Here is a 25969-nt window from a genome sequence, read left to right as displayed (position 1 = left end):
TTAACAAATTTAGTAGATTTAGACAAAAGTATAAATCGTTCTTATGGATCTGAGTAGCTTTTTATTTAAGAAAATGGATCTTCAAGCTTTATAATATCCCAAAAAATGTTCTTAGATCAAAAAGATTTTTAGACTTTATACTTTACTTGAAAAAAAATCCGCATAAAATCCTATTTGAATCCGATTTTGATGATTTTATTATTGATTCAGAGAGCTCATTGGTTTTTCAAAAAGTAAATTAATTATAATAATCATAAAAATACCGATTTAAAGTTATCTGACTAAAATAAACTTATTTTTGACTGAAAGATATGTCATTCTACTTCGTATACCGTCGTTGCGGGTGACTTTGCACTCGGGGGGTGACTTTGCACTCTCCTGTTCGTGAGACTTTGAACAATTCTAGCACTTATTGATAGTCTTCGCCGATCCGGTCTACCATGTCAAAGTATATAGGGATATGTTAAGTACCAAGTAAGGTACAATGATCCTCAAAAGGATTCTTGTGGTTTCAGTAATAGTCAATGAAATGCTAATATAGGTATTTTGTCAAAAAACGGCTCCGTGAAAAAGTTATCTGAAGGTGCAATTTTAAAATCGATTTCAGAGTAGTAAATTGCCCAAATCTATTCTAAATTTATCTGGCTAGAATAATCCACTTCGATTTTGTTGATTATTTTTATTAAAATATTTTTTTTTTCCCTATTATCTTTCTAAGAACGCATGATTTATGTTATAAAGTTGCATGTAATGGTCTTTCTAAAGCTTTATTATAGAAGTATTTGGCTAAAAATTATCCAATTTTTTGATAATGTAAGATAAAGTGACCGAGATCTACAAGATGGTGTGGTCGCCATCTTTATTTGACGTTTCTGTCCGCCATTTTGAATAACTGTCAAAACCTAAAACTGGTTCGATTGAGCTGAAATTTTAGTATGTTCTAGCTGATGTCAAAACCTTTTCAGAACATATATAACATCCGACCTCGGTCAAGCGATTGCCTGGATACAGGAGCTCCAAGTTCAAAATTTTGACACTTTCATGAATACAGAACTACGGAGAGCTTCTTTTATCGAAATCATCACAAAAAAGACAGTACTATCGTTAGGCGATGAGATCTAAATAACAAACAAAGAGAAAAGTAATGTTTTTCTTTATAACAGCATATTATTTAAAGATCTGAAAAACTGTTTTTGCAAAAATGAAAAAATAAAAAAATTAATAAATGCACTTTTCATTTATTTTTTTTTAATTATGTAAGAGTAAATAAATATATAAAATAAAAGCCTCAACCATTTTTAATGGTTACTGAGGCATTTCATTTAGATTTTAAAATTAAGGATTAGTAAATAAAGATCGCAAAAATATGATGATTTCAAAATTTTAAAATTTGAGCCTCTGTATCTAGGTAAATACTTGACGTAGACTGGGACATAGATACGTTCTGAAAAGGTCTTGACATCAGCTACAACATACTAAAATTTCAACTCAATCGGACCAGTTTTAGGTTTTGACAGTTATTCAAAATGGCGGACAGAAACGTCAAATCAAGATGGCGATCATGTCATCTTGCAGATCTCGTGCATCTTACCCTTAGATGTGAAGATCTTCATTGTCGTTTATTATCAGAAATTGTTGATTTTTTGGTATTTATTAAAAAGTGCAAAGTCACCCGCACCTTATCCCCAGTGCAAGCCTTTTTTCTTGATTTTTTTAAACATAGTAAAATTTTATAAAATTAATGCTAGTGGCACAAAATCCATTCATTAACAATTGAATACAAATAATTTTACTCAAAAACCCCCCTCCCTTCACTTTAACTATCCACTTTTAGAGGGTAAAGTTGAAAAATAGCGAAAAAACGTGCAAAGTCACCCGCAACGACGGTATTTTATTTAAAAAAATTGAAAAAACTAAAAATGTGGATTTTAGAAGCAAAAAGAGTTTCAAAAAATTTTTATATTTTCTCACCTAGCGCCTAAAGTAAAAAAGATAATGAAGAATGGATGGTTTTTTCGACTTTATTGGATCATAATTATCCTAAAAAACATTGTTTTAGAACTTTTTTTTTTCGCATATTAAAGAAAACACCGTTAGAGGGTTAACACTACCCAATTCAAAGGTGATTCACTCCCCCCTGATGCTGAATTTAAGGACGAACTCAAATAGGATTTTCAAAGATTAATCAGCTATATAGAGCCATATTTCGTAAATAAATTGGCAAAATTTTAATTTGTTGAAAGGTCTTTGAATACCTGACAAATCTGATCAACTTCCACCTATTTATCGCGATTACCGATTATTAATTTTTCTTTGAAAATTTATTTTATTAGCTTTGAATTACTTTGGTCGTTATGAGCAATTTTCTTGATAAGCTTTCGATTGAGTCATTCATAATATTTTTTGAACGAGTAGAGCAAGATAAAAAAATACAGAGTTCCACGAAGCATTAAGAGAAGAGATATCAATTTTAACCTACTTATTTTCCAAAGATATCCATTAATGAATATCTTGGGAATAATTTGTATCTGTTAAATAGGAATCTGTTGTCCGTTTTAGATTTGCAAAGAATTTTGTTCCAAGAAACACGGTGCAAAATGTCAATTAGCATTTGTCTCCAGTTCTCCTTTTCTGCCTTTTCTAAATCGGTAAAGACACTTTATTACAATATCTTATGGGAAATGACTTCAACAGCACATTTTCCGTTTTCCCTTCCCTTATTCTGTCAATTTTGCCCCAAGTTTCCTCTGTGCAATCAACATTTTTCGCATTGTTCTTAATCATAAATAAAATTTAACTTTTTTTTCGTATAACTAAATACAAAGTAATGATCGTCAATATCTCAGAAAAAAAAACATCACAAAATATTTTGTTAGCAAATGTTCCTGCCAGAAATGATTTTCGGAAATCATTAAAGACCATCCATTGTTCTGAAGGTAATAAAAGAATTTCAAGCTACTTTAAATCAAGATAACATACCTTATTGTGTCGTGCTAGTTCATTTACAAGACACATTGGAGTTTTCTCTTTAATGTTTGCCAAGGTTTCACATGTTGCAGACTGTTGTGATTTCTCCTTTGAAGTATCTTCAGGACCAGATATCTCAATTTTGGGTTTGCTCTCCAGCGACGTCGCTACCGAAGTCGCCGAAACAGCAGACACTGTTGGAATATTTGGTCCATTTTGTGGTGTATTAGTTGCTAAAGAGAAGATAAAAAAAAAAAAAAAAAAAACAAACGACCCTTTAATGAAATTTATCCTTCTAAAATGGTGGAGTAAACTTTATCACTCACTTGATGGACTTGGCTTGGTATCAATAGCCTGCAAATGTCTCTGTGATGATTGAGAATTTTGATTCTGTGGAACTTGCAATTGTGGTTTCTGCTGCTGCTGCTTCTTCGGCTGGGGATGATGTTGTGCTATCTGAGGAGCCCCACTAGCACCACCACTCATATGCCCAGCTGGAGTATTCTGTGGCTGTTGTTTCATTTGCGTCTGTTGTGCCATTATTAGAGAATTGTGCTGTGATCCCTGCTTTGGCACTCTTACATGATTGGGATGGATTTGATGGTGATTAATCCTCTGATGGTGTCCCAGTCTATAAGTCACAGAAAAAAGTAGTCCAACAAAATGATTTTTAGCTCTCTATATCAATGAAAATTTGCGAAATAGAGGGACTTAGCAAAATATTTGCTTCAAATTATTCGGCTCAACAAAACTGAGTTATTCCTCTCTTCTCATATGACCTCTTCCCAGAGTAAGAAAGAATTGCTCCACAATAACAAAAAAATATTCGAAAGATATGAAAGTATAAATCTCTACTTCAACCACAATTAAATATATATATACTTCTCTCTTTCTCCTCTTCTTCCTCTAACATTCTTGGGTTTTTTTTTCAGAGTATTTAATAGCGAACTGTGAATGCACTGTGCAGCTCAATAAAAAGGTAAAAATTTTGAATGGGGCTTTTTTCTTAAAGAACTAGCAAAGTGTTTCAGCTTTGCGAAATGCTCGAACTCATGACTTTGATACTAAAATCTCTTTTGGAATTAATTTTGCAATTGTTTCGATGAAAAAATACGCTTTCAGAATAGTTCAGATTTGTCAAGAATTTCAAGACCTTTCAAATGAGTCCACCTTTGCTCAAATTGGATTAGAAATATGCTCTCTAGAGGTGATTAACCGTTGACCTTGAAAAATAGGGCAATTTTTATAATTCGTGTCTAAATTTGCTCGTTAATTACGAATAATTCTCGATTTGCAATTATTTGCCACTGCATTAATGGACTATCCAAGAACGTCACCTTTTAATGGCAATGTTTTTTCCCTAGCCCAAGTATGGTCATTTGCTAAAAGTTGGACAGTGCTGAAAGTCGAACACATAGGGTAAGTGTACCAAATTCCGGCCAGCTTGCAATTTCGGCCACCTTTTTTGTTCCTCGAATTTCCATGAACTTTTAGATTTTACGTACTCTGGAGATTATACAATGCAAAAGAATAACAAAAAATGTAGCTTCGACAAACGAGATGACGTGAAAAAGATATTAGAAGAATTTCCGAATGGCAAGGAACTATGATAATGAAGGTGGCCGAAATAGAGCACCAAAGCTGAGTCTACATTTTTATTCATTTTAAAATGTATTAAGAATGTTTTAGAGTAAATAAAGACGGTAAACTCTTTACAAGGTTCAAAGCAACACTCTTACAAAAGAAAGAATAAAAAAATCAATTTGAATTTAAAATATTACATTTCAAACTTGAGACTTTGACGCTTGCATGCAACTATGCCGAAATATGGTACACATACCCTACGTACATGTCGCTCCTTGGAAATTACAAGGGGCCAACTAATTTTCGGCCATTTTTTAGGAGACAGCATGAAAGATTCAACTTTGTGTAAATAAGTATCTCAATTTAATGACTGAACAAAAACAATTTATTTCTTTTCTATTTGTATGAGCGAGCACTAATATAAACATCGAGACTTTTATATTTTTACCTTTCAAAATATGTTTTATAATGAGTTAGCTCCTTGTCATTCTAAATGATGTGCAAATTTTGCCTAAATTAGAATGACAAGGGAACAACTTGCTTAAGTTAGTCCCCTGTTTCACAAAAATTTGAATGATGAATATATTTTGTGCCCGTTTACTTCAAACAAAATTATGCAAGTAATGAAAAAGCCTAAAATTTTGAAAAACTATTCTAATAACGAAATTTAATGACTTAGATCCTCTGAAAATTTATTAAATTGTCTTTATTTATTAAACTCACTTAGAATCTCAAAATCGCAAAAAAGTGATTTGACCTCTTGTAATTTCCAAGGAGCGATATGAGATTTATTTTTATACAAATTTTTAAAACCTCACTTTAAGACCATTTTTTGGTAATTCTTAGAGAAACTTCAATTTTACACCTTGAAAGAGTGGTTTTACAAAGTTTTTTGTAATCATTAAAATTAAAGCACAGCTAATGAGCTTTCTAACGGACCTACACTTTTTAAGTTCTGTTCACTAGAACCTGAGATATAACGGATAATGTAAGGCAAAGCAGGAAAAATATAAAAGTATTAACAAAAAAACATTGTTACGTGATGGAGCAAAACCAAGGTCAGATTCTTAATCAGGGGACTTGACTCTATCAAACGTACCATGTGAGATCTCCGTTAGCAAAAAAAGTTGTGAATTTGTTGCATAGTGTAATATTCCGGGAATGTTAATTTTACCCTGCAGTATAGATCCGAAATCGGTGTAACTATTACCCTTTTTAGGTGTATTGGGGGTTAAAGTTACCCTTTTTTCATGTTGATTTTACCCTCAAAATGTGTAAATTTAACATTAAAAAATGTTGATATATTTTTACACCTAAAAAGTGTTAATTTTATGAGGAAAAAAAGTTAATCGCACCCACTTTTTTCTCAGTGAAGTTATTCCAAGTACCTGGCTAATAAAAATAACTTGGTTTACTAGACTTAAAATACTTAAGAATTGAATTTACACTATTTGCACTCTAAGTCAAAATTGAGCAATTATAGTAAAGAGAGGTAATCCGGATACTTTTCATTGAGTGCGACTTTAATGCTTGTTTTTGGACTGATGAAATATTTTTTTCGCCATTCCAAATCAATAGAATTATTCTTTGTTTAATTTAGAATCATAATAGAAATAGAATTTTAGCAATAATATTGATGAAAATTAATAAATTACGATAATATTAATATATGCGCAAGAATGTTACTGCGACGCTTTTATGTAACTCCGTTGAATTCGATCAAACTCGGATGCTCATTTTAAGGAAAAGTTTAATGCATAAAAATGAGAAGATATTATTTCAAAAACATTTTTTAGAGTTTTATTCCATCAATTCATTTCATTAATTTATTATTTAATTATATATATTTTTATTTATTTTAAGATTGCACTCAATTCTTTGATTTTTCCTCGGTTTTCTTGGCTGACTTCCTTCCACGTTTTTTCTTTTCAGCTTCAATTGGCATTTGAGCCTTTTCCTTTACCATGTGTTTCTCCTTTAGTTTTATCTCCTTTTCTTCTGCCCTTATTTTTTTGTTCCTCTCTCTGGTCAACTTCCGTTCAGCAATTTCTTTCTTTTTTTGTAAATCCTGCCTCAATTTTTCCTCCTGTTCCGCGATAATTTCCTCGGAAGATACAATATACTGGTGTTTGACATTGCTGGCTTTGACCCTCTTCTTCTGACGACGTTTTGGAATATCTCCTGGCCAGAAATAGCATTGTTTTAGTGTGTCGAAGATCGGTTGAGTTTCAGGAGGATCGAGAGTCTCAGAAGTTGCAGAGAGTTGGTTTCCAGGGATGACTGGATCATTTGAAGGATTATTGTCGGTGGCCTGATCGTGCTGGTTATTGATAATGGACTCCTCTGAATGTTGGAAAACAATTTTCGGGAAATAAAGACCAGCATAGAAAAGTGGCCCATCCATCCAGCCACTCTGTGGTGACGTTCCCATTTTCCATCCTTCTGCGTTGTGAATGGCAATTTTTGGAGTAATGTCAGTTTTATGAACAGCCATTGGAGGAGCAAGTTCGCCAGTAGCTGACACCATGAAGAGTACTGTGATACATTGCTTCGGTCCTGAATTTTTAAGAGATGGAACTACACGTGAACCTCTCCTGGACAGGACATTTCCATCTTCCGGTGTCAAAAAGAAGGCACTTTCGTCGCAATTAAAAACACGGTCTGGTGAAATGCTCAGAAGGTTGTGTTCTGTGAAATATCCAAGAAACCATTCCGTGAGGTCTTCAGCAGTGACAGTAGCTCTTTCCAATGAGAAGGATTTTGGCTTGCGCATGCTGAGCTCTGGATGACGCTTAAGAAGATTCCTGAACCAAACGTCTCCGGGTCTTCCAGCTGTAAAATGGTTGGGAATTTTGTAGACCTCACAGATGAGTTTAACGCTGTCCGGAACTTGTTCCTTCCCGATGAGATGCCAGCCATCCGCACATCCCAGGATCCATTTGACAAGTTCTTTTTCCTGTTCTTTTGAAAGAATTGTTGGTCTGCCATTGGGGCACTCTTCCGGGTATCTGCCAGACAATTTGTTGTGCAGTGTTGTTCTTGGGACATTAAATGTTTTGGATGCATATGCTATGGTAGAACCATCTCGTACACACTGCAAGGCATTCCTAATACCTTCCTTAGAGTCGGGCTTGTCCTTATAGGTCTTTTCTTTTGTTCCCTTTGGCATCTGAAACAGAAAAAGAGTCCTGAACAATGCAAATTCTGAACCAAAACATTGACTTTCACCGCATCCGACATGCATCGAAATGTAAACATTCACAAAAATCACTTATTTCTGTATGAATTATTAATATATTATCAATAAACTCTTACTCACCTTGTAGATCAATAACTACACTAACTTTTATTAATAATTTTGATTGCAAATAATGTTTTATTATATAGAAAAAACACTAAACTTTTTCCAGCGACGAGCTGTCAACAGCAAAATTTTCTCAGAAATTAAATTTTTAGTACACAACCCAGCTGACCCGAGCTTAAAAAATATTTCTTTTACCCACTTATTAAACCGATAAAAATATAATTTTTGGTTTTTCTTAAAGTAGAATAGTTATAATATGATACTTCAGTAATTAATTACAGAAATAAAAATATAAATTATATTTTAAGTGGATGTATCGGAGTTAAATCGGTCGCGGCATCCGAGTTTTGCAATCGTCGGAGTTACATGGCCTTACTATATACATATTACTGTCTCAGAGAAGTTCGAGCAATAAAAAGGGTTCAGTGCTTCGTGAATCGAACCAACTCAACACACTATGTGAACCATGTGAATTTTTATTGAGGTATAATTTTAAAATAGTACTAAAGTCCTCCTAAAAATCCAGCCTATCTCACTTTTGCACCCTCCAAAATCATACCAGCATGAGTGAAATAGCAAATAGAGACACTTGGAACAATGAATACAGTGAACATCTTCAGTGGCAATGACAAATATCCTTCTTATTTTGTTCACAATACAATAAAATATTCAAGAATGACGATAGATGTAAGCATACACAAAAAAACCCTTGCAATACATAAGGGTGTGTTATAGAATATATAGTGGCAATAATATTTAGAAGCTTGTTTCTTCAACACCAAACCATATTTAGAGGGATATTTTAATCCATCTCCATAATATTTTGTTCCATACATATAGGTAATCCCTAAGGTTTTCCACTAATTCTCTCCCCTTGCCTCAAAATTGCAAAACAAGTTGTCGCAATTTATTATATCAAATTCCACGGACAAGCAATTATATTTTTGTTGCCTGTCTGTCCAGGATCTTCTTCACTTATAAATTCTTCCACACAAGTTCTCTCTCTATCCTTCTCTTTCCCTCTCTGTATCTCTACGTATCTTGCAATGTGCACAGCTTCAGAATAATAAATAAATAAAAGAAATTCACACACAATTAAAGCTACATCCTCTTCAAAAATTCAACATTCTTCATGAACTCAACTGTTTAGCAATTTCATTTGCATTTTATTATTTAAAACATTATTCTTATGATGGTAGACTTAGAATAAAAATCCTTCTTCCAGTTACGTCAATTTCAGCACCCACAAAAACTTCCTTGATTTTTTTTTTTACTAAGAATCGTTTGACAAAATAATTTCTTTAAGTACAATGCAAATTACAACGAAATAAAAAAAATGTGTTCATGTGCCAATCATTTCCATTCATTTTCGCTTTAGTGGTTTTCCAGGGTCAAAGGATAAGCGTTTAGAGGGGTCTACTGTCATCCAATTTGGATGAATTTACCTCATTTAAAAAGATCTCTCAGATGTTACTTTGACTATTATATTGAACCCCGTTGTTCTTTTCGTTGAAGTATCGCTTGTATTGGATTAAAATTTATCCGTATTACGGCGTTATCACACTTACACATTAAAATTTTAATGTGATTCACATTAATTGTCGCTTGTGAGCGTCCAAATATGTTATTTGTGTCTTTAAGTCACTTAATATTTCGGGTTTTTCTATTTATTGATAAAGAAGTGGACTTGGCCTACAAAAATAACTTTAAATTTACCTAAAGCATAAATATTTTTCACATTAAAAAATTAAGGAGAAATCGCATTAATTTTTCGCATTAATGCTATAAATCAATTTATATCAAATTTTGCGGGCCAAGTCTGCCTTTTTATCAACAAATAGATCAAATTTTGAATATAAAATGATTCAAACACACAAATTACACATTTGGACTCTCACCAGCGACAATTAATGTAAATCATATTAAAATATTAATGTGCAAGAGTGATAACACAGTTATGTTAGTAGTTGTTAACATTATTTTTTAAGGCATGAGAATATAATTTTTTCTAATTAGAAATTTTAAATAAATAAATAGGGAGCTTGCTATATGGAGTGAAAGTTGATCTTTGAACATTTGGCGTATAAAATGTAAAATTTAATTTCTAAATTTAAAAAAATAAGCTTAATATTTATTATCGGACGATTCAAGGTTAAAGATTTCTTTAGAACACTACTACGGATTAATAAAAATCGAATCAAAATGCTCCATTTTGAGGATTTTTTTCACAATGTGTATTTTTTGTAAATCCAGAAGAAAATCCAAGAATTACTTAGTAGAATAGAAGAAATTCAGATATTTGAGCCTTTCAATCATGAAAGATTTTTTTTTGCACTCACTAGAACTGATTTTCATTACAAAACATTTATCAATTCCAGTTGTTAAAGAGTCCTTTCTGACCTTTAATTTCGATTTTTAGAGCCGCTTTCGCTAACTTCTTTGAAAAATAATTTACTTGCCCTTTCCGTAGTAATCATCCAAGCATATTTTATTATTATTTTAGAAAATTTATTGTTGATAACTTCTTTAAAGTTTTAAGAGGTCCTTGCGATAAGCTTTTATTAAAAGAAAATTTTCAAAAAGCTTGAAAAAAATTGAAGATCTTAATCGCTGAATACGAGTGAATCCGTAAAGGTCGATTTAGAAGTCTAAAGATTTATCTCAAAATTTAAGGGGTAACAATCCACGCTACAAAAGATTTCAAATATAAATTTACAAAATTAAGTGAAACAATTCATTTTTAGGGAAACGGGGAACATTATTTTAAAATTTAAGAGGTTTTATTCAATTTTTTTGGTCATCCTCTATTCATGCCACTTATTATTTGAGCAGGCGATTTAAATTCACACTTTCATCTCTTTTTTTGGATTCTTAAGAAATCCAAGAAGAAAACGTTTTTTGTTATTTAGAATTTTGCAAAAATCATCTTGTGGATGGATAGTAATAAAGTAAAATGTGATTATTAAAATAAGTTAAATTTGTCAATAGTTACAATCAGTCCAATCAGTAAAATATCACCACCGATGGGTATTTAAATTTCAATCAAACAAAATAATTTGTTCTCATGGCGTTTTTGAGTGGGATCTTTAAGGCTTTCAGAACTTTGAACTGTAATAATTTAGCCAATTAGAGAGCGTAATGGAAATTATTATATTTTACAGAAAGAAATATTTAGTAAAAATATCATTAGAATGTTGATTTGAAAAATAGGAAAATTAAAAATGTTCAGTAAGATATTTTACAAGCATTAACAAAATGAATTTAACCCAAAACCCAGAACGCGAAAATGCCGAATGGGTCAAAATCCTGAATGAATCGAAATCCCGAATGGATCAAAATCCTGAATGGGCTAAAATCCTGAATGGGCCAAAATACCGAATGGGCCAAAATCCCAAATACTTAATGATCCTGAAAGGGACGAAATATTAAATGGAGTATTCTGTGTAGAATACTTTCCTAAAACACAGACAATCACCCTTTACCTACAACAAGCGCGAGTGCATAGGAATCGCACTTTTAAAAATTCTGGATTTTGGTTTCTCGGGATTTTGGCCCATTCGTGAATTTTGACTTTTCGGGATTTTGGCCCATTCGGGATTTTAATTTTAGCTCTTCGGAATTTTAGATTTTCGGGATTTTGGATTTTCAGGATTATAGCTTTTCGGGATTTTAACGTTTCGAAATTTTGGATATTCGGAATTTTGACCCATTCGGAATTTTAATTTGAGCTCTTTGGTATATTTTAGATTTTCGTGATTTTGTCTCTTTGGTATTTTGGATTTTCGGAGTTTTGGCTTTTCGGGATTTTGGCAAATTCAGGAATTTAATTGTAGCTCTTCGGAATTTTAGATTTTCGAGATTTTGGATTTCCGGGATTTTGACTTTTCATTATTAAGGATTTTCGGTATTTTGGATTTTCGGAGTTTTGGATTTTCGGGATTTTGGCAAATTCTGGAATTTAATTGTAGCTCTTCGGAATTTTTTATTGTCGGGATTTTGGATTTCCGGGATTTTGACTTTTCAGGATTTAGGATTTTCGGGATTTTAGGTTATCGGGATTTTGACCCATTCGAAATTTTAATTTTAGCTCTTCAGTATTTTAGATTTTCGTGATTTTGACTCTTCGGTATTTTAGGTTTTCAGAATTTTGACCGGAATGCCATAGCGCTTTATATTCAACCTTCTACATGATATTATAGGTATAAAGGAACTCTTCACGTGATATCTGTCACATTTGCTCACTTTCGACCAATCGTTTGAGGAACTCGGGATTTTGGTTTTCGGATTTTGGCCCATTCAGGATTTTGACCGGGACCCTTTATTTTCACATAAAACAATGCGAGGGGCCTAAAATACCTTGAGCTTAAATACTAAAATGTAGATAAATAATTTAATCCGAAAATAATTCAAAATTCGCCAAAAGTCACTTTCAACTACCAATTCGTCCCTTTTAATTCTGAGATAAGCCTTTAAATATTAAACCTTTAATTCAGCCTTTGAAGGAGGCTTATATTCATATTTATAAAAGATCTTTAATTATATAGTGTCAAATTTATCAAGACATTTAAGCAGAAATGTAAGAATCTTCGCAATAGATAAACTAAATATGGTAATGTCGAACTTTTTTAAGTTTTCAGTAATTTTAAAATTCTGGACAAACCAAAATTTTAATAAATAAAGTTTCAGAATTGAAAATCATTAATTTGGACAGTAAATATTTAACTTAAATCTTCGAGCTTTCTTTATCTCATAATTAATATTTTTTTGAATAGCTTTAAGTTTAGAACGATTGTCCGAAAGTTAGCAATGCTATAAAATCATGTTTTCAAAAAAAAATCCGTAGATCTGGGAGGATATGAAGAGTCTTCAATGTTGTTTTCTAAATGGAATAATAAATAATACGGAAAATCTTTTTTCTATGAACAGTTATCCTCATATCCTTCTTTCAACGTTCCAAACTTTATAAATTCTGTGCAATTCGCAATACTAAGGTGGTCTTCAGACTAGAGATTTAGCCCAGTTCCCAAAGGCCTCAAAATCTTGAATAGCGAGCAATTTTATTGCTTTTTGAGAATCTATAGGTCTCTTATCTTTTAAAAATCCAATCCTAAATTTTTTTTTCCAAAAATCGATATTGATAAGAAATTAGAGCAGTTAAACCATATGGCTAAGTCTTAGATCTGAATAGTTGTATCTGAAGCTATTTAAACGCCGAAGCAAAAAATTAATACCACAAATATTTACTTATTACAGATCCATAATCAAAATCTCCCGACTGTTGCAAATCTCATTTAATCAGTTTTTTTTTTTACTATTCCTAAATGTCTAATGTTTCAACTTCCAGTCCCAATAAAAAATGACTACACCCTGACAAAAAAAATGTTTAGAATTGTTCCACCGATTGAGCTGAATAAGCATAACGCTTATCACTTTTGATTGGTCAACGAAATGAAACTGCAAACTGATGCATCTTTTTTTTCTGTGCGTAAAATTCTAAATAAAAAAATCGAAGACCTTTTTCCTCATTTTCTGCAACTTTTTTGTCTAAACAGACTGATGAGAAAGAAGTCAAGAAGGGACAATTCTAGCCAAGAGACAACAGGGCATCATCTTTAACACTAAAGTATATGGTGTGTTGATGCTGTGTATGTTTATTTTGAAGTCCGGAGACGATATAAGAGAGACCCAATGTGAAATAGCATAAAAAGCGAAAGTTACTGCTCTCTAAAAACATCAAGCACTATTGTATATGAACCTGCCTTATTCACAATCTTCCCCTTCTTCAAATAGTTGCACACACTACAATATCCCCTGAATTCCCCCTGGGTTGCATTTTTATCGCCCCGTAACTTTTCTACACAACGCACACTATTACCAACTTCTTCAGACGATCACCCCTTGGACTTTCTTAATGATTGCTCAAGACATCTTCCTCGCTTGGCTGTGCCAAAGAGGGGTGTCTCTGTCTGGGAGTTATTGCTTTCTTTTTCAGCCGGCAAAATAGAGAAGGGCTTTCTTACCTATTCATCTGGTCGCGTGGGAAGCCATGGTGCGATCCGGCAGCTGAATGATGATTCATATTGGGTGGCATGTGATGGGGTGGCATCTGCTGGCCCAAATGCTGCGGTGGATGTTGTTGCTGGAGACTGGGATGCATCTGAGGATGCATGTGCGGATGATGCGATGGGTGGCTGTTGTGATGCATCATTTCTCAATGTGCTCAGCAGTTCCTCTCTTGTGAAATTCTCCTTATGCAGAGGCTCTGGATATTTTGGGGGGTATGAGAAGTACAAGAAGGGTTTCTTGATGATTTTCTGGGTTGATTAACATCAAATATGGCGACGTTGATATCATGCAAATTAATTGAAATAGGGTTCGTTGGAAGTCTTGGGATTTTGCCTAGATAAATTATTCCCTTCTACATAAGCACATGAGGGTTTTTATGAGGTTTTCCCACCCTAAATGACTTTCATTGAGGCTCATAGACATGCTGAAAACCTAGCAGAAAACCCAATTTTCCCACACCCTTAACCCCAGTCATATCCAGGGATTTCTCCGGAACCCAATTTACGTGTAATTCTTGGGAAGTAGACAATGCGCAAATTTATGTCAATTTACTCACCAAAAACTGTAGATCTTTTCCTGCAACACTTCTATAAAATCCTTCTTTTCTATCAGTTTATACGCAATTTTTCCGGGGGAGATACGTTTTCTTTGGATGAAAAAAACGTGAAAAAATGTTCCCTCGCGCAATTCAGATCAAAATTTTTCACAATCCGACGAATCTATTTCACTTCAAAATACTTAATAGTGTTCACGGGGTGTTTTTTGTAACGAAATAGATACACAATAGTCACAGATGGAGTTTCCACTTCTGAATCTTTGGCAAACAATAAAGAAAGTAAGATATTTTAACAAGCGGCCATTATTTGAGAAGAACAAAAAATGCAGTGACATTGCAGTGACACTTTACCTTCAAACTGCTTTCAGCGGCACCACTCGACTCAACAGGCAATTACAATCCACATGGTTTTGTTGTGATATCTTGAAATTGTTTTCAGAGAAATCATGGAAAATGAGGGAAAAAAGTGGTTTGAAGAGGTAAAAAACTACTGAAAACCAATTGTAAAGTATTTTAGATTTATTGACTATTGTCATTTCCAGGTGAAAAAGTACAATTCCGGTGAAATTGTGGAGTTGAGTGAGGAGGAACTCAGCGAACTCACATCAACGTGCGAATCAACATTCAACAAGAATTTCAACAATCTTCAGAAAAGTATGGTTTTCTTGATTTTCCTCGTGATTCTTAAAATATAAACTATTTGTAATTTGTCCACAGAGAATCCATCTGATGCTAAATGGCTTCAGACAGCTCTGCATCGTGGAACTTTGAGAGATAGAGCCAATGCAGGAACGCTTCTGTTTCAGAGCAATCCTCTGGGCAATTTGTCAGCTCTGGATGTCCTCATTGGGCTCACAAAAGCCGCAAATAAGTCCAGTGTAGATGTAGTTGATGTCATTACAGATCTCTTTATGTCTTCCATTCTGCCGAGCAATAGAAAACTCATTGCAATGGATCAACGTGGAAGTGATTGGAAGAATTTGAAAGGAGATAAGAACCTAGAGAAAAGTTTCATGGAGAAGGTTTACACGTACTGGCATTTTGAGGCCGAACTGAAGCAGCGTTATTTCACATTTCTGCAGAACTTGGAGGGTATTCTGAAAAGTGGTCAGGAAGTTCATAAATGTTTGGCTATTGTTTGTGCTGCAAAGCTCCTGATTCACAGTCCTGAGAAGGAAGCAATGTTGCTGTCGATGATTGTAAATAAAATGGGAGACCCAACGGTGAAGGTAGCTGCAAAGGCACAGTATCATCTCACAGAAGTGGCCAATAAGCATCCAAATATGTGTGGGGTGATTGTCAAGGAAGCTGAGCGAGTTATCTTCCGGCCAAACATTTCAGAACGCGCACAGCATGTCACTCTGACGTTCTTGGCTGAAATAGCTACTTTGTGTTCTGTGGAAGTGGCCCGGAAGCTCACAAACATTTGCTTCTCCTTCTTCAAAATCCTCGTGGACAAGGGCATGGTCAATAATCGGACAATGCAGGCTATTCTGCGGTGTCTCAGGAGATCTGTTGCAGCTGCAGCTGAAGACAATAAAGCCACCATGAATCCCCTTAGCGAAGAACTCCAGAACATCATCTATCGCTTGATCCATTTTGCTGAGATCCGGATTGCCATCCAGGCTCTTGGGCTGTTGCTCCAAGTCATGATCACCTGTGCAAGTATCAAACGGGATCGCTTCTACACAGCTCTCTACCGGAAAATTGTCTCCATGGAGCTCACGACAATGACACACAAATGGTCAGCGCAGTTTCTCTACATTGTTCATCGAGCTGTGGCCATTGATCATGATATCCCACGAGCTCAGGCTTTTCTTAAGCGTCTTCTGCAGATCACTTTCTACCTCCCATCCCAAATGACATGTGGAGTCTTTGTGATAATCCAAAAAATCCTGCAGGAGCGTCCGGAACTCAATAGAATCCAAGAGAAGCCCACAGCAGAAGATATTGCAAAGAATAAGGCCAAGGCGCAGCTCTACGATAGCGATTCTGAGCACTATTCCGATGCAGATGAAGATTCCTCGCAGAAGCCCAAGAAACTGACTAAGAAAAAATCCAAAAGCAGTGAATCATGGTGCCATGTTGATATCAATGGGATCAAGAAGGAGGATGAGGAGAAAAAGCCAAAAATCAATAGGCTACCGCTCAATTACGATCCATTCTACAGGAATCCAGCTGGAGCTGGAGCACAGTATGAGCCTTTTGTGGAATTACTGAGATTCTCAGAGCATTTTCATCCCACTGTGCAGAAGTTCGTGGAGTGCGTCTTGGAAAGTAAGTTGAAAGGTTTCTGTGTGTTACTTTACTAATGTGTCTTGGCTTTCCTAATCTTTACACTCAGAATATCTTTTTATCTTTCCCATTTAATATTGGTTTTATTGATAATTTTTTTTTATTAAATAAGTTTGTTAGGGTAAGCGTCCCAAATTTCGGCATAGTTGCGTGCAAGTGCCAAAGTCTCAAGTTTGAAATATAATATTTTCAATACAAATTAATTTTTTTATTCTTTCTTAAGGAATGTTTCTTGGAACCTTATAGGCAGTTTATCGTCTTCATTTTCGCTCAAATTATTCTTATTCAATTTTAAAATTCATAAAAATGTAGACACAGCTTTGGTGGTCTATTTCGGCCACTTTCATTCTTATAGTTTCTTGCCTTCCCAGAATTTTTCCAATGTCTTTTTCACATTATCTCATTTGTCGAAGCGACATTTTTGTATTTTTTTGCATTCTATGATCTCTTAGAGTATGCAAAAACTAAAAATTCTTCGAAATTCGAGGAAAAAAAGTGGCCGGAATTGCAAGCCGGCCGGAATTTGGCACACTTGCCCTAAATATTTACTAAATGGTGCAAAAAAAGCCGTCAATTCGAGTAAAATTTTTCAACATCATTAGAACGAAAACTTAGCTAAGTGATAATCGTTTAGCAAAACACTTTTTCGAATTAATGCAACCCTTTTAACCCTATACAGATACGCTTATGCAATCTAGTCACTTTTCGTAAAATAAATTGTTCGTAAAATTTTGTCATTTGTTCGTAAATGTTCGTAAAATATTCGTCAGGAAAACAAAAATTTACGAACATTTTTTGTGCGTTTACGAACAATTACGAACAAATGTTTGTAAAAGTACAAAATATGCTCGTCAAGTGATCATGTTACGAACAATGTTTGTGAAAAAAGTACAAACTTGTTTGTGGGTTATAAATAAGGGGGTGCGATTAACTTTTTTCCTCGTAACTTTAACACTTTTTAGGTCTAAAAAAAATATCGACATTTTTTAACGTTAATTTTACACCTTTTTAAGTGTAAAATTAACATGAAAAAGGGTAACTTTAACCCATAATACACCTAAAAAGCATAATATTTACATTGATTTCGGATCAATAATGCAGTGCAAAATTAACATTTCCGGAATGTTATTTTAACTTTTTCGGATTTCTCTCACTGAGATGGGAGTATTCGGGACAATTGACTAGGAAGTGCTCTACTGATAATGGAACGTTACAAATGGAACAAGAGGGAGGATCCGTTCTGTTCATCAAGTAGGAATGCGTTGCGTTCGTATGTCCAGTTCGGACCTTCAATAAATAAAAATGGAGAATTTTCCGGTCATAGGTATGTTTGAACGAAATGTTCGGCTGGACAACCTAAAACATATCCGAAAGTCATTAAAAAAACTTGGGCTAATATTTAGAAGAAAAAAAAAACAGTTTTGGAGGGGTGGAAGGGGGTGAGGAGTGGGAAAAAGAAACGTCTAGAGATAGTTTTTTTATTGGGGGTCATCGAAGACCGGAAGTCGATATCTCATACCGTTTAAGCTCCAGGACGGTGACAAGTTGACAAAAGAAGATTATATAACGGCTCTCTCTTTGAGTTCGAGCAGTAAAATAATGAAGTGTTTGAAGCTAGTGTGTGTGCGAAACCTGAAAGTCTTTCCCTATTAGAAAAAATAATTTTACAAATTAGATTTTTGCCTAAATATGCTTGCATATTGCCATAAATCAATAATCCTGGGGCCTTACTGATAGATCATGAAAAATGCTTAAATTTATTGCAGGATGATATGTCAAGAAAAAAAAATAGTTCGTGATCCTTGTGAATTATCTTCTTTGGTTTTGCCAGTAAAGTTTTCTAACAATTAAAATTTTAGTATTGGAAACCTTGAAAATCTCGATATAAGGTTTCAAATGAGAATTGAGTTCAAAGAAGAAATCTTTGATCTTTTTAAAATGAACCACATTTCGATTTTTTTCTACTTAACATCATTTTTTTTTTGGGAAAATTTTAGGAAGGATCTTCTTTTATTTTTTGCATCTTAAATTCTAGAATTCAACATAAGTGAGCATTGTTTTATAAAATGTTCATAAGAAAATCGTAGAAGTCAGTTGAAACAAAGTTCTTATTAATTTAAATTTTATAAATTTGTGCGAAACGAAGTCAAGATTTATGCTCCTTGCACGAGTATTTTCTTCACTTTAAGATCTGATGGATAAACTTTATTTCAGGACGCAAGAATACTTACTACGGAGATCCTCTTGTAGATTTTTCTCTGACACAATTTCTCGATCGGTTTGCTTTTAAAAATCCCAAAAAGAAGAGTGACAAAGAGGTGCATTCAGTTGTACAGAAAGCTTATCAGAAGAGTCGTGAGTACAAGCCATTGGGAAGTCGAGGGCAGCCAATTAAGGCAATATCTGAGGAAAATTGTACGGAAAATGAAAGATTCATCTTTGAATTTCTCAAAAAGCGCCGAGAATTGCGTGGAGCAGAGGAGGAGGAAGGCTCAGAATCTGATGGATCGGTTGATGATGATGAATTTGAGGCATATCTCGATAGTTTGGGCCCCAAGACATCTGAAAAGAATCTGGATGTTGACTATATGAAGGAATTAAATGAGGGAGAGGTGAAGAAGGGGAAAGGAAAGAAGAGGAAATCCGAAGGAGATGAAGAGAGTGATGCTGAAAAGGAAGAAAATGATTGGGAAGACGCAGGAGGATCGGATATTGATAATTCTTCTGATGATGATTTATCACTGGGTGATGATAGTGACGATTTGGATGAAGCAATGGAATTCTCTTCAAGTGATGAAGAGGATGAGTCTGGAGATGAAAGTGGGAAGAAGGGCAAAACACTGAAGATGCTGAATGATAAGGAATTCAGGAGAAAGTTGAAAGAAAAAGCGGATATGTCTTCACTGTTTGCGGCTGCGGATGATTTTGCTGATATTCTCGAGGAGAGTAGTAAATTGAAGAATCACGGAACTCTCGGGGAAATAGCCAACAAGGATAAATCTTCGGAAAAGCAAATGCAGTGGGAGCAAACACGCAACAAGAACTCCAAAAAGAGAGCCTTCAAAGCCCATAAAAAGTTTAAGCCCAGCGGAAAGGTCGGCAAGAAACGAAAGTAAGTAACTATTTTTTTAAGTAAATTTTGTTATTTACTGAATAAAGAAATTTTAATGGAGTAATTGGATTCAGTTGAATAATTACGTAAGATTAAATATTCTTACCCTTTTTAGTCTCCAATCTCTTCAATAAATATCATCCTATCCTCTAAAGGTGTCTACACATTGAGCACAATTTTCGTCAAAAATTGCTTTTTTGAAGGAAATTGGCTGCAGTGCTATAGGCAGAAACGTCAAAATTCTGTCAAAAATGCAATTTTTGACAAAAATTGCTCCCAATGTGTAGAGGCCTTAAAGGCCTCTACATATTGAGAGCAATTTTCGCCAAAAATTGCTTTTTTGAAGGAAATTGTCTGCACTGTTAAAAATCTGTCAAAACTGCAATTTTTGACGAAAATTGCTCCCAATGTGTAGAGACCTTAATTTGAAAGAAAAGGTTTGTATTGTAATGTTGTTGAAACTTTCGTCAAATCGGTGAAGAAAAATCACTTCGACAAACTTTTAACGAAAACAGCAGCAAACTTTTTCTTTTATATCGGACTGCAGTTAGATATTTCGGCAAATGACCCATTATACAGTAGAATCTCGCTCAATCGGCTCTTTTTCAATCGGGCGAAAAATTTTGTTGACAATTTTCACGTTTAATTATGAAGTTAATTTGCTCAAATTCGCTGTAGTTCTTCCTATTTTATCGTGATTCCTTATAATTGAGCGCTTTTTGTGGAATTTACAAAGGCTTTGACTCCCAAATCTATCGATAAACCGGATGACATTTTGCCCAAATGCCTAATTGAGAGAGAGCCTATTGTAATTAAGAATTGCAAGATCAAAACTCAATTTCTATTGCATAAATTTAAAATAAACTCCATTGCGTGTTATTGAGACTTCAGTACCTTTTAAGGACTCTACACATCGGAAGCAATTTTTGTCAATAGCTGTCATGTTAATGGCATTTTATCATTTTCCTCTGCGGCAGCACAGGCGACTTTTTTGAAAAAGGTAATTTTTGACGAAAATTGCTCCCAATCTGTAATAACTGTAGAGCAGAGGTGTGCAAGAACCGTTTGAAACCGAACAAACGTCAAATGAAACTTGTACGTCAATGGTCAAAACGCTACCTGAATAAACTTATTTTGACGTTTTTTCGGTTTCAACGGTTTTTGCACACCTCTGCTGTAGAGGCTTTATATTGACGAACGACTGATCAAACCGATCAAACATTGTTAGAAATTTTCGTCAAAATGAGTCATTTTGAAATAAATTATGTCAAAAAATTTTTACACAAATTCCTCACAATACAAGCTGTAAAATTTTTATCAGTAACATTTAATTTGGTAAGTAGATAATTTAAAAAGAATTTGGAAATTTTTAATGTGTCAATATTAGTAAAATATATTGTTAATGAAAGGATAATTAAGAAACTTTTGGCCCATCTTGGAATTTCAGAAATCGTTTAAACTCATTTCTAATCAACTTTGAGCTATGCATTGATCAAAATTGTATGGAAAGGTAGGGCTACATAAAATAAGTTATTTTTTTTTTACATATTTCTAAAGAAGCTTGACCTTGCCATAAATTAATTTAGATTCACAATTCCTTTGTTTTTCTAAACTACATTACATTAAAGTCTAGCTTCTTTTAGAAATATACGAAAAAAATAGCGTTTTTAATGTAGCTTCAGCTCAATGTAGCCCAACTCCGGCTATTATTATTGGAACATTATCTTGATTTTTTCTTCTAGAATTTTTTTAAAGCACTTTACTGACTTTACTGTTCTCAACCTTCAATATACAGTGGTGGCAAAAATAATAGGACCACCCTTGATAAGCCTACTTTTTTAACTTTTGTAATTTTTTATTCTAATGCATTGAAATAATTTTGATGTAGAAATGTTCAAATGATATCCATACGTCGAATAAGTGTTGTTTTGGCCATTAGAGATCTCTTCTATTTTGACATATAATACGTGAATAGTTTTAATCTGTTCGGACAATAAAATAGGACCACTCTAATAAACTCAAATTTATTTCAAGCATTTAAAAACCTCGTTTCACTTCGAAAAAATGTTAAACAAATTAAAATTTCATCATAAAAGAAGATTCTTTTATGATGATGAGCTTCATTCTAGACTTATTATTTAATGAAAAATTTTAACCTCTTTCCCCTCTTTCATTAAGGTAATTCACCGCGTTATCATGTTCGTCCTTCCAAGTAACCCTAGTAACCCTGTTGTTCAAAATCTATTTCTAGTTAGGACTTATCTGAGGACCTTTTTAACCAAAATTTTCCTATAGAATACCTTACGATGACATGCTAGACTGATTTCGACACATTGAATCATTTGAAAATCTTGAATTGTTGTTTTCTTAATACTATTGGCCCGTGGAACTGGTGACCGCCAAAATTCCGAGTCTTATGTAGTCTATAACACTATATTGTGTTATAGATTATTGATTTTCTTAATTTAATGTAATCAGCTATGATATTCACGGTCATTCCATATGCTTTCGTAGCCTAAAAAATCTAATAGAGTCTCTAACGAGAAAGTTCTATATTTGCTCCAATTTCTCGTAGTTGCCTTTACCCGAACTTGGAAAATTAATTCTTAAGACACTAAATAATTATTGACATTTCACTAAAATTTTGTTATTTTTTAAATGCTTGAAATAAATTTGAGTTTATTACAGTGGTCCTATTTTATTGTCCGAAGAGATTATCACTATTCACGTATTATATGTCAAAATACAGTAGACTCTCCCTAATTCGGCTCCTTTAACATCGGGCTACTTTTTAATTCGGGCAGCAGTTAAATTTGAATAAAGTTTATTGACATTTTTGAAGTTCGATTATAATTATCGAATGAAGCAAATATGCTCAAATTTGCCATGCTTTGTTTCAGTTGTGATGTGATTTTGCATTACACTCGACTCTTCGTTATCCGGCTGACTGGGGGACAAAATGACATTTAGGTTTTTTGAATGATCAACGGTTTTTCTATTTTGTTCTGTGTGAATTTATTTTCTGTCTGACAAAGAACAAGAAAATTTTCTTCATGGTATACTTATATTTCATTTTTTTATCACAATTATGTATTAAAAACTTCGATACAATGATAATAATACTTTAATTCACTCTGGACAAACTTCATGTTTAATAAAAATAATTTTGAATACATCAACCGCCAGTGTTTGGCAGCTGTCACGAGCTGTCACCCGGATAACGAAGTGCCGGATAACGAAGAGCAGGTGTATTAAGGGTTTTTTTTTATGAAACTTACAATTAACATGAGCATGTAAACTTAATATGAGTATGCAGGTAAACAAAAAAATCGTTTCATTTGAAACAATTTGATGCCCGAATTTCTCTCTAATTCGGGTGACATATCGGTCCCAAATGCCCGAATTTGAGAGAATATACTGTAGAGATTTCTAATGGCCAAAATAACACTTATTCGATGTATGGAAATCATTTGAACATTTCTACATCAAAATTATTTTTAATGCATTGGAATAAAAAATTACAAAAGTTAAAAAAGTAGGCTTATCAAGGGTGGTCCTATTATTTTTGCCACCACTGCAAATATTGCTAATTAATTAAAGGTTCTTATTAGCTCATTTAAAGATGGGATATTGCTCAAAAGATAATCTTTATGTCCTCACAGATATTCTAGTTTAAAGAACTATAATTACATAATTATAAATTTCTTTTTAATATTATCTGTTTCATGGGTTTCATGGAATTCAATGCTATGCATTTTATATGAAAAAAATATTCTGAATTTGGCTCACATAAAAATCAACTTTATTATAAACTAAGTTAGTTTTATTACAACTTTTTATTTAATTAAAGAAATCAAATTCAAAATTGTGTAAGGATTGTTTCCAGAATACATTTTCACGGTTTTTTTATGGGTTTAAATTTAAATCCGATTTAATCACATTCGCCCATGTCGCTGGAAATTCGCTTTTATTATTTGTTTACATGTCAAAGAAAGGTAAATAAAATGAATCAAGTGTGCCGCTTTTGCGGCTCTTCTAATCCAGATACCGTGAATATCCTTGAAAGTCCTTCAGTGATGACAAATGTTGAAGTGTGCTTGGCCAGGAAGGTGAGTCACCAAATAATTTATGCATAACAGGAGATTAGTTTACAGATTTCGTTTTACCGAAGGTGTCCATGGGGGATAAGCTACCAGTAACATGTTGTTCCAGTTGTCGCGATACCCTCGAGACATTTGCCAATTTTGTCTCTATGGCTAATGCAACGGAAAAACGTCTTCTGGAACTCCGGGAAATACCGAAACAGATACAGAAACTTCCTGATGTCACAGCTAAAGTTGTGCATCAGAAATATGAGAAGAGGAAAGGATCAGATGGTCTGAATAAGAAGCAGGAGAAGGGTGTTGTAAAGCGGGATGTTACAACGATTGTAAAGAAACTGTCTGGACGTTCTGACCTTACCATGGTAAAAATTGGACCTCCGAGTTCTTCTGCTTCTGGGACTGTAGAGAAGAAAGTCCCAATAATTACGAATGCCCCTTCGTCTTTTCTCTGTATGGGTTGCCGGGAGAGATTTGACTCATTCGATGCCCTGTCGAACCATATGAAGACACCTGGACAGTGCAAGAAGATTAACATCTATAAATGCAATACCTGCAACAAAATTTTCGACAAACGAAAGAAATACTATCAGCATAGCTTGAGTCATCGTGATCGAAGCTCATTCGTTTGTGATCAATGTGGTAAAACCTACAATAATCGCTTCAATCTGGAGAATCACAAATCTTCCATCCATGGAGATGCCGTGGAGGAGAGCGATAGTGCAATCTATAGATGTCGACTTTGTTCTCAGCAATTCACCAATAGAAATGAACTTTTTAGGCATATTGAAGCTCATGGTAGTCCCTCCCGCCAATCCCATCTCTGTGACAGATGCGGAAAATGCTTCGCCTCCCAGGAAGCTCTTAAATCTCACAGTGCCATTCACACAAATGGGTACGTGTGCACCAAATGTGGTCAGGATTTCATTAGGAAAGCCTCACTTGTGCAGCATGAATGTTCCAAGTCTCCCCAAAAAAATACAGCAGCCAGTTAATTCGGGTTCAGGATAAAAATGCGCCTCTCACGCCTCCACTTAGCCAAATTTATTCTTAGTCAAAATTTCAAAAATTGTTGTTTTGAGCTGTTTTAGGCAATTAATAAAAAATATTTCATATACAGTGGGGGCAAAAATAATAGGACCACCTCTGCAAAAACCATTATTTTTTTTGTATTTTTTTTATTCCAATTTGTTCAAATAATTTTGATGTAGAAATGTTCAAATAATTACCTTACGTCGAATACATATTATTTTCCATATTGTTGAGACCTCTAGCGGACAAAACAACTTTTATTCTACGATGTTAATAATTTGAAGATTTCTACATCAAAGTTATGGCAACAAGTTGGGAAAAGATACAAAAATGAAAACAAAAATAAGCTTTACAAAGTGGTCCTATTATTTTGACCATCACTGTATCATAAAAATAATCACATTAAATTATATTAGGATTAGAACTGAATCACTTCTTTTCGCCAAAAGACAAATTTACCTCATTTTCACTAACATACTAAAATTTTAAATTAATTAAGACGCTTAATAATTATAAATAAAAAGGCAAAAGGATAAAAGATAAATTTATGATTGCGAAAAGGATGAATCGTTTATATTACCAATAGTCAAAATTCGATCAAGGTCTTGGTTGCTGTTGTTAATTAAATTAATATTTGAAATGGCAGTCAGTTAGATTTTAAAATAGTTTAAATTTAGTGGAAGTACATTGGAATATGGGAATTTTTGGAAAGGACTATATTGAATAGACAGAGAATAGGCGTACGCCATTTTGTGTCCAAACTTTGATGAAGCAAGACATATATTTTGTAAGTACAGGAAAAGAATTAATTTTGAATTTAAAAGTAATAACACTGAAATTTATTAGGGATACAAAGGAAAAGGACAAGGACAGGGAAAGGATAGGATTATTATAGGAGGAGCAAATTGCTTTAAAATGTAAGTAGAGGGAATTTTAGTTTTATGCTTTGTAGG

General features: G+C 33.9%; 3 protein-coding genes across 4 annotated transcripts in view; 2 read left to right on the top strand and 1 right to left on the bottom strand.

Annotated features, from left to right (window-relative positions):
- Positions 1-14832, bottom strand: part of LOC129802622 (double-stranded RNA-binding protein Staufen homolog 2) — a 28010-nt gene extending 13178 nt beyond the window's left edge. Inside the window, exons 1-4 of one of the 2 annotated variants that reach the window (XM_055848592.1) lie at positions 14478-14832; positions 13876-14117; positions 3294-3598; positions 2980-3200 (exon numbers count right to left, since the gene is read on the bottom strand). In XM_055848592.1, coding sequence (XP_055704567.1) covers positions 2980-3200; positions 3294-3598; positions 13876-14063 — 714 coding nt within the window. In that variant the 5' untranslated portion in view covers positions 14064-14117; positions 14478-14832. Of the gene's footprint in view, positions 1-2979; positions 3201-3293; positions 3599-13875; positions 14170-14477 lie in introns of both variants that reach the window. The other variant, XM_055848594.1, reaches the window with a different exon arrangement.
- A 10-nt stretch (positions 14833-14842) lies between these two features.
- LOC129802624 (CCAAT/enhancer-binding protein zeta) lies at positions 14843-19948 on the top strand. Its single transcript, XM_055848595.1, has 4 exons — positions 14843-14956; positions 15020-15131; positions 15195-16754; positions 18987-19948. Exons 1-4 carry the CDS (start codon positions 14924-14926, stop codon positions 19886-19888), a joined length of 2607 nt encoding a protein of 868 aa, XP_055704570.1. The 5' UTR covers positions 14843-14923; the 3' UTR covers positions 19889-19948.
- A 3907-nt stretch (positions 19949-23855) lies between these two features.
- LOC129802630 (zinc finger protein 354A-like) lies at positions 23856-25145 on the top strand. The gene is made up of 2 exons (XM_055848603.1): positions 23856-23993; positions 24056-25145. The coding sequence occupies exons 1-2, from the start codon at positions 23889-23891 to the stop codon at positions 24977-24979; spliced, it is 1029 nt and encodes a 342-aa protein (XP_055704578.1). The 5' UTR covers positions 23856-23888; the 3' UTR covers positions 24980-25145.
- Positions 25146-25969: the final 824 nt, after the last annotated feature.

This window comes from Phlebotomus papatasi, chromosome 2 (assembly GCF_024763615.1).
Source record: "Phlebotomus papatasi isolate M1 chromosome 2, Ppap_2.1, whole genome shotgun sequence".
Taxonomy (NCBI): Eukaryota; Metazoa; Arthropoda; class Insecta; order Diptera; family Psychodidae; genus Phlebotomus; species Phlebotomus papatasi.
This window is presented reverse-complemented; position numbering and strand designations above follow the sequence as displayed.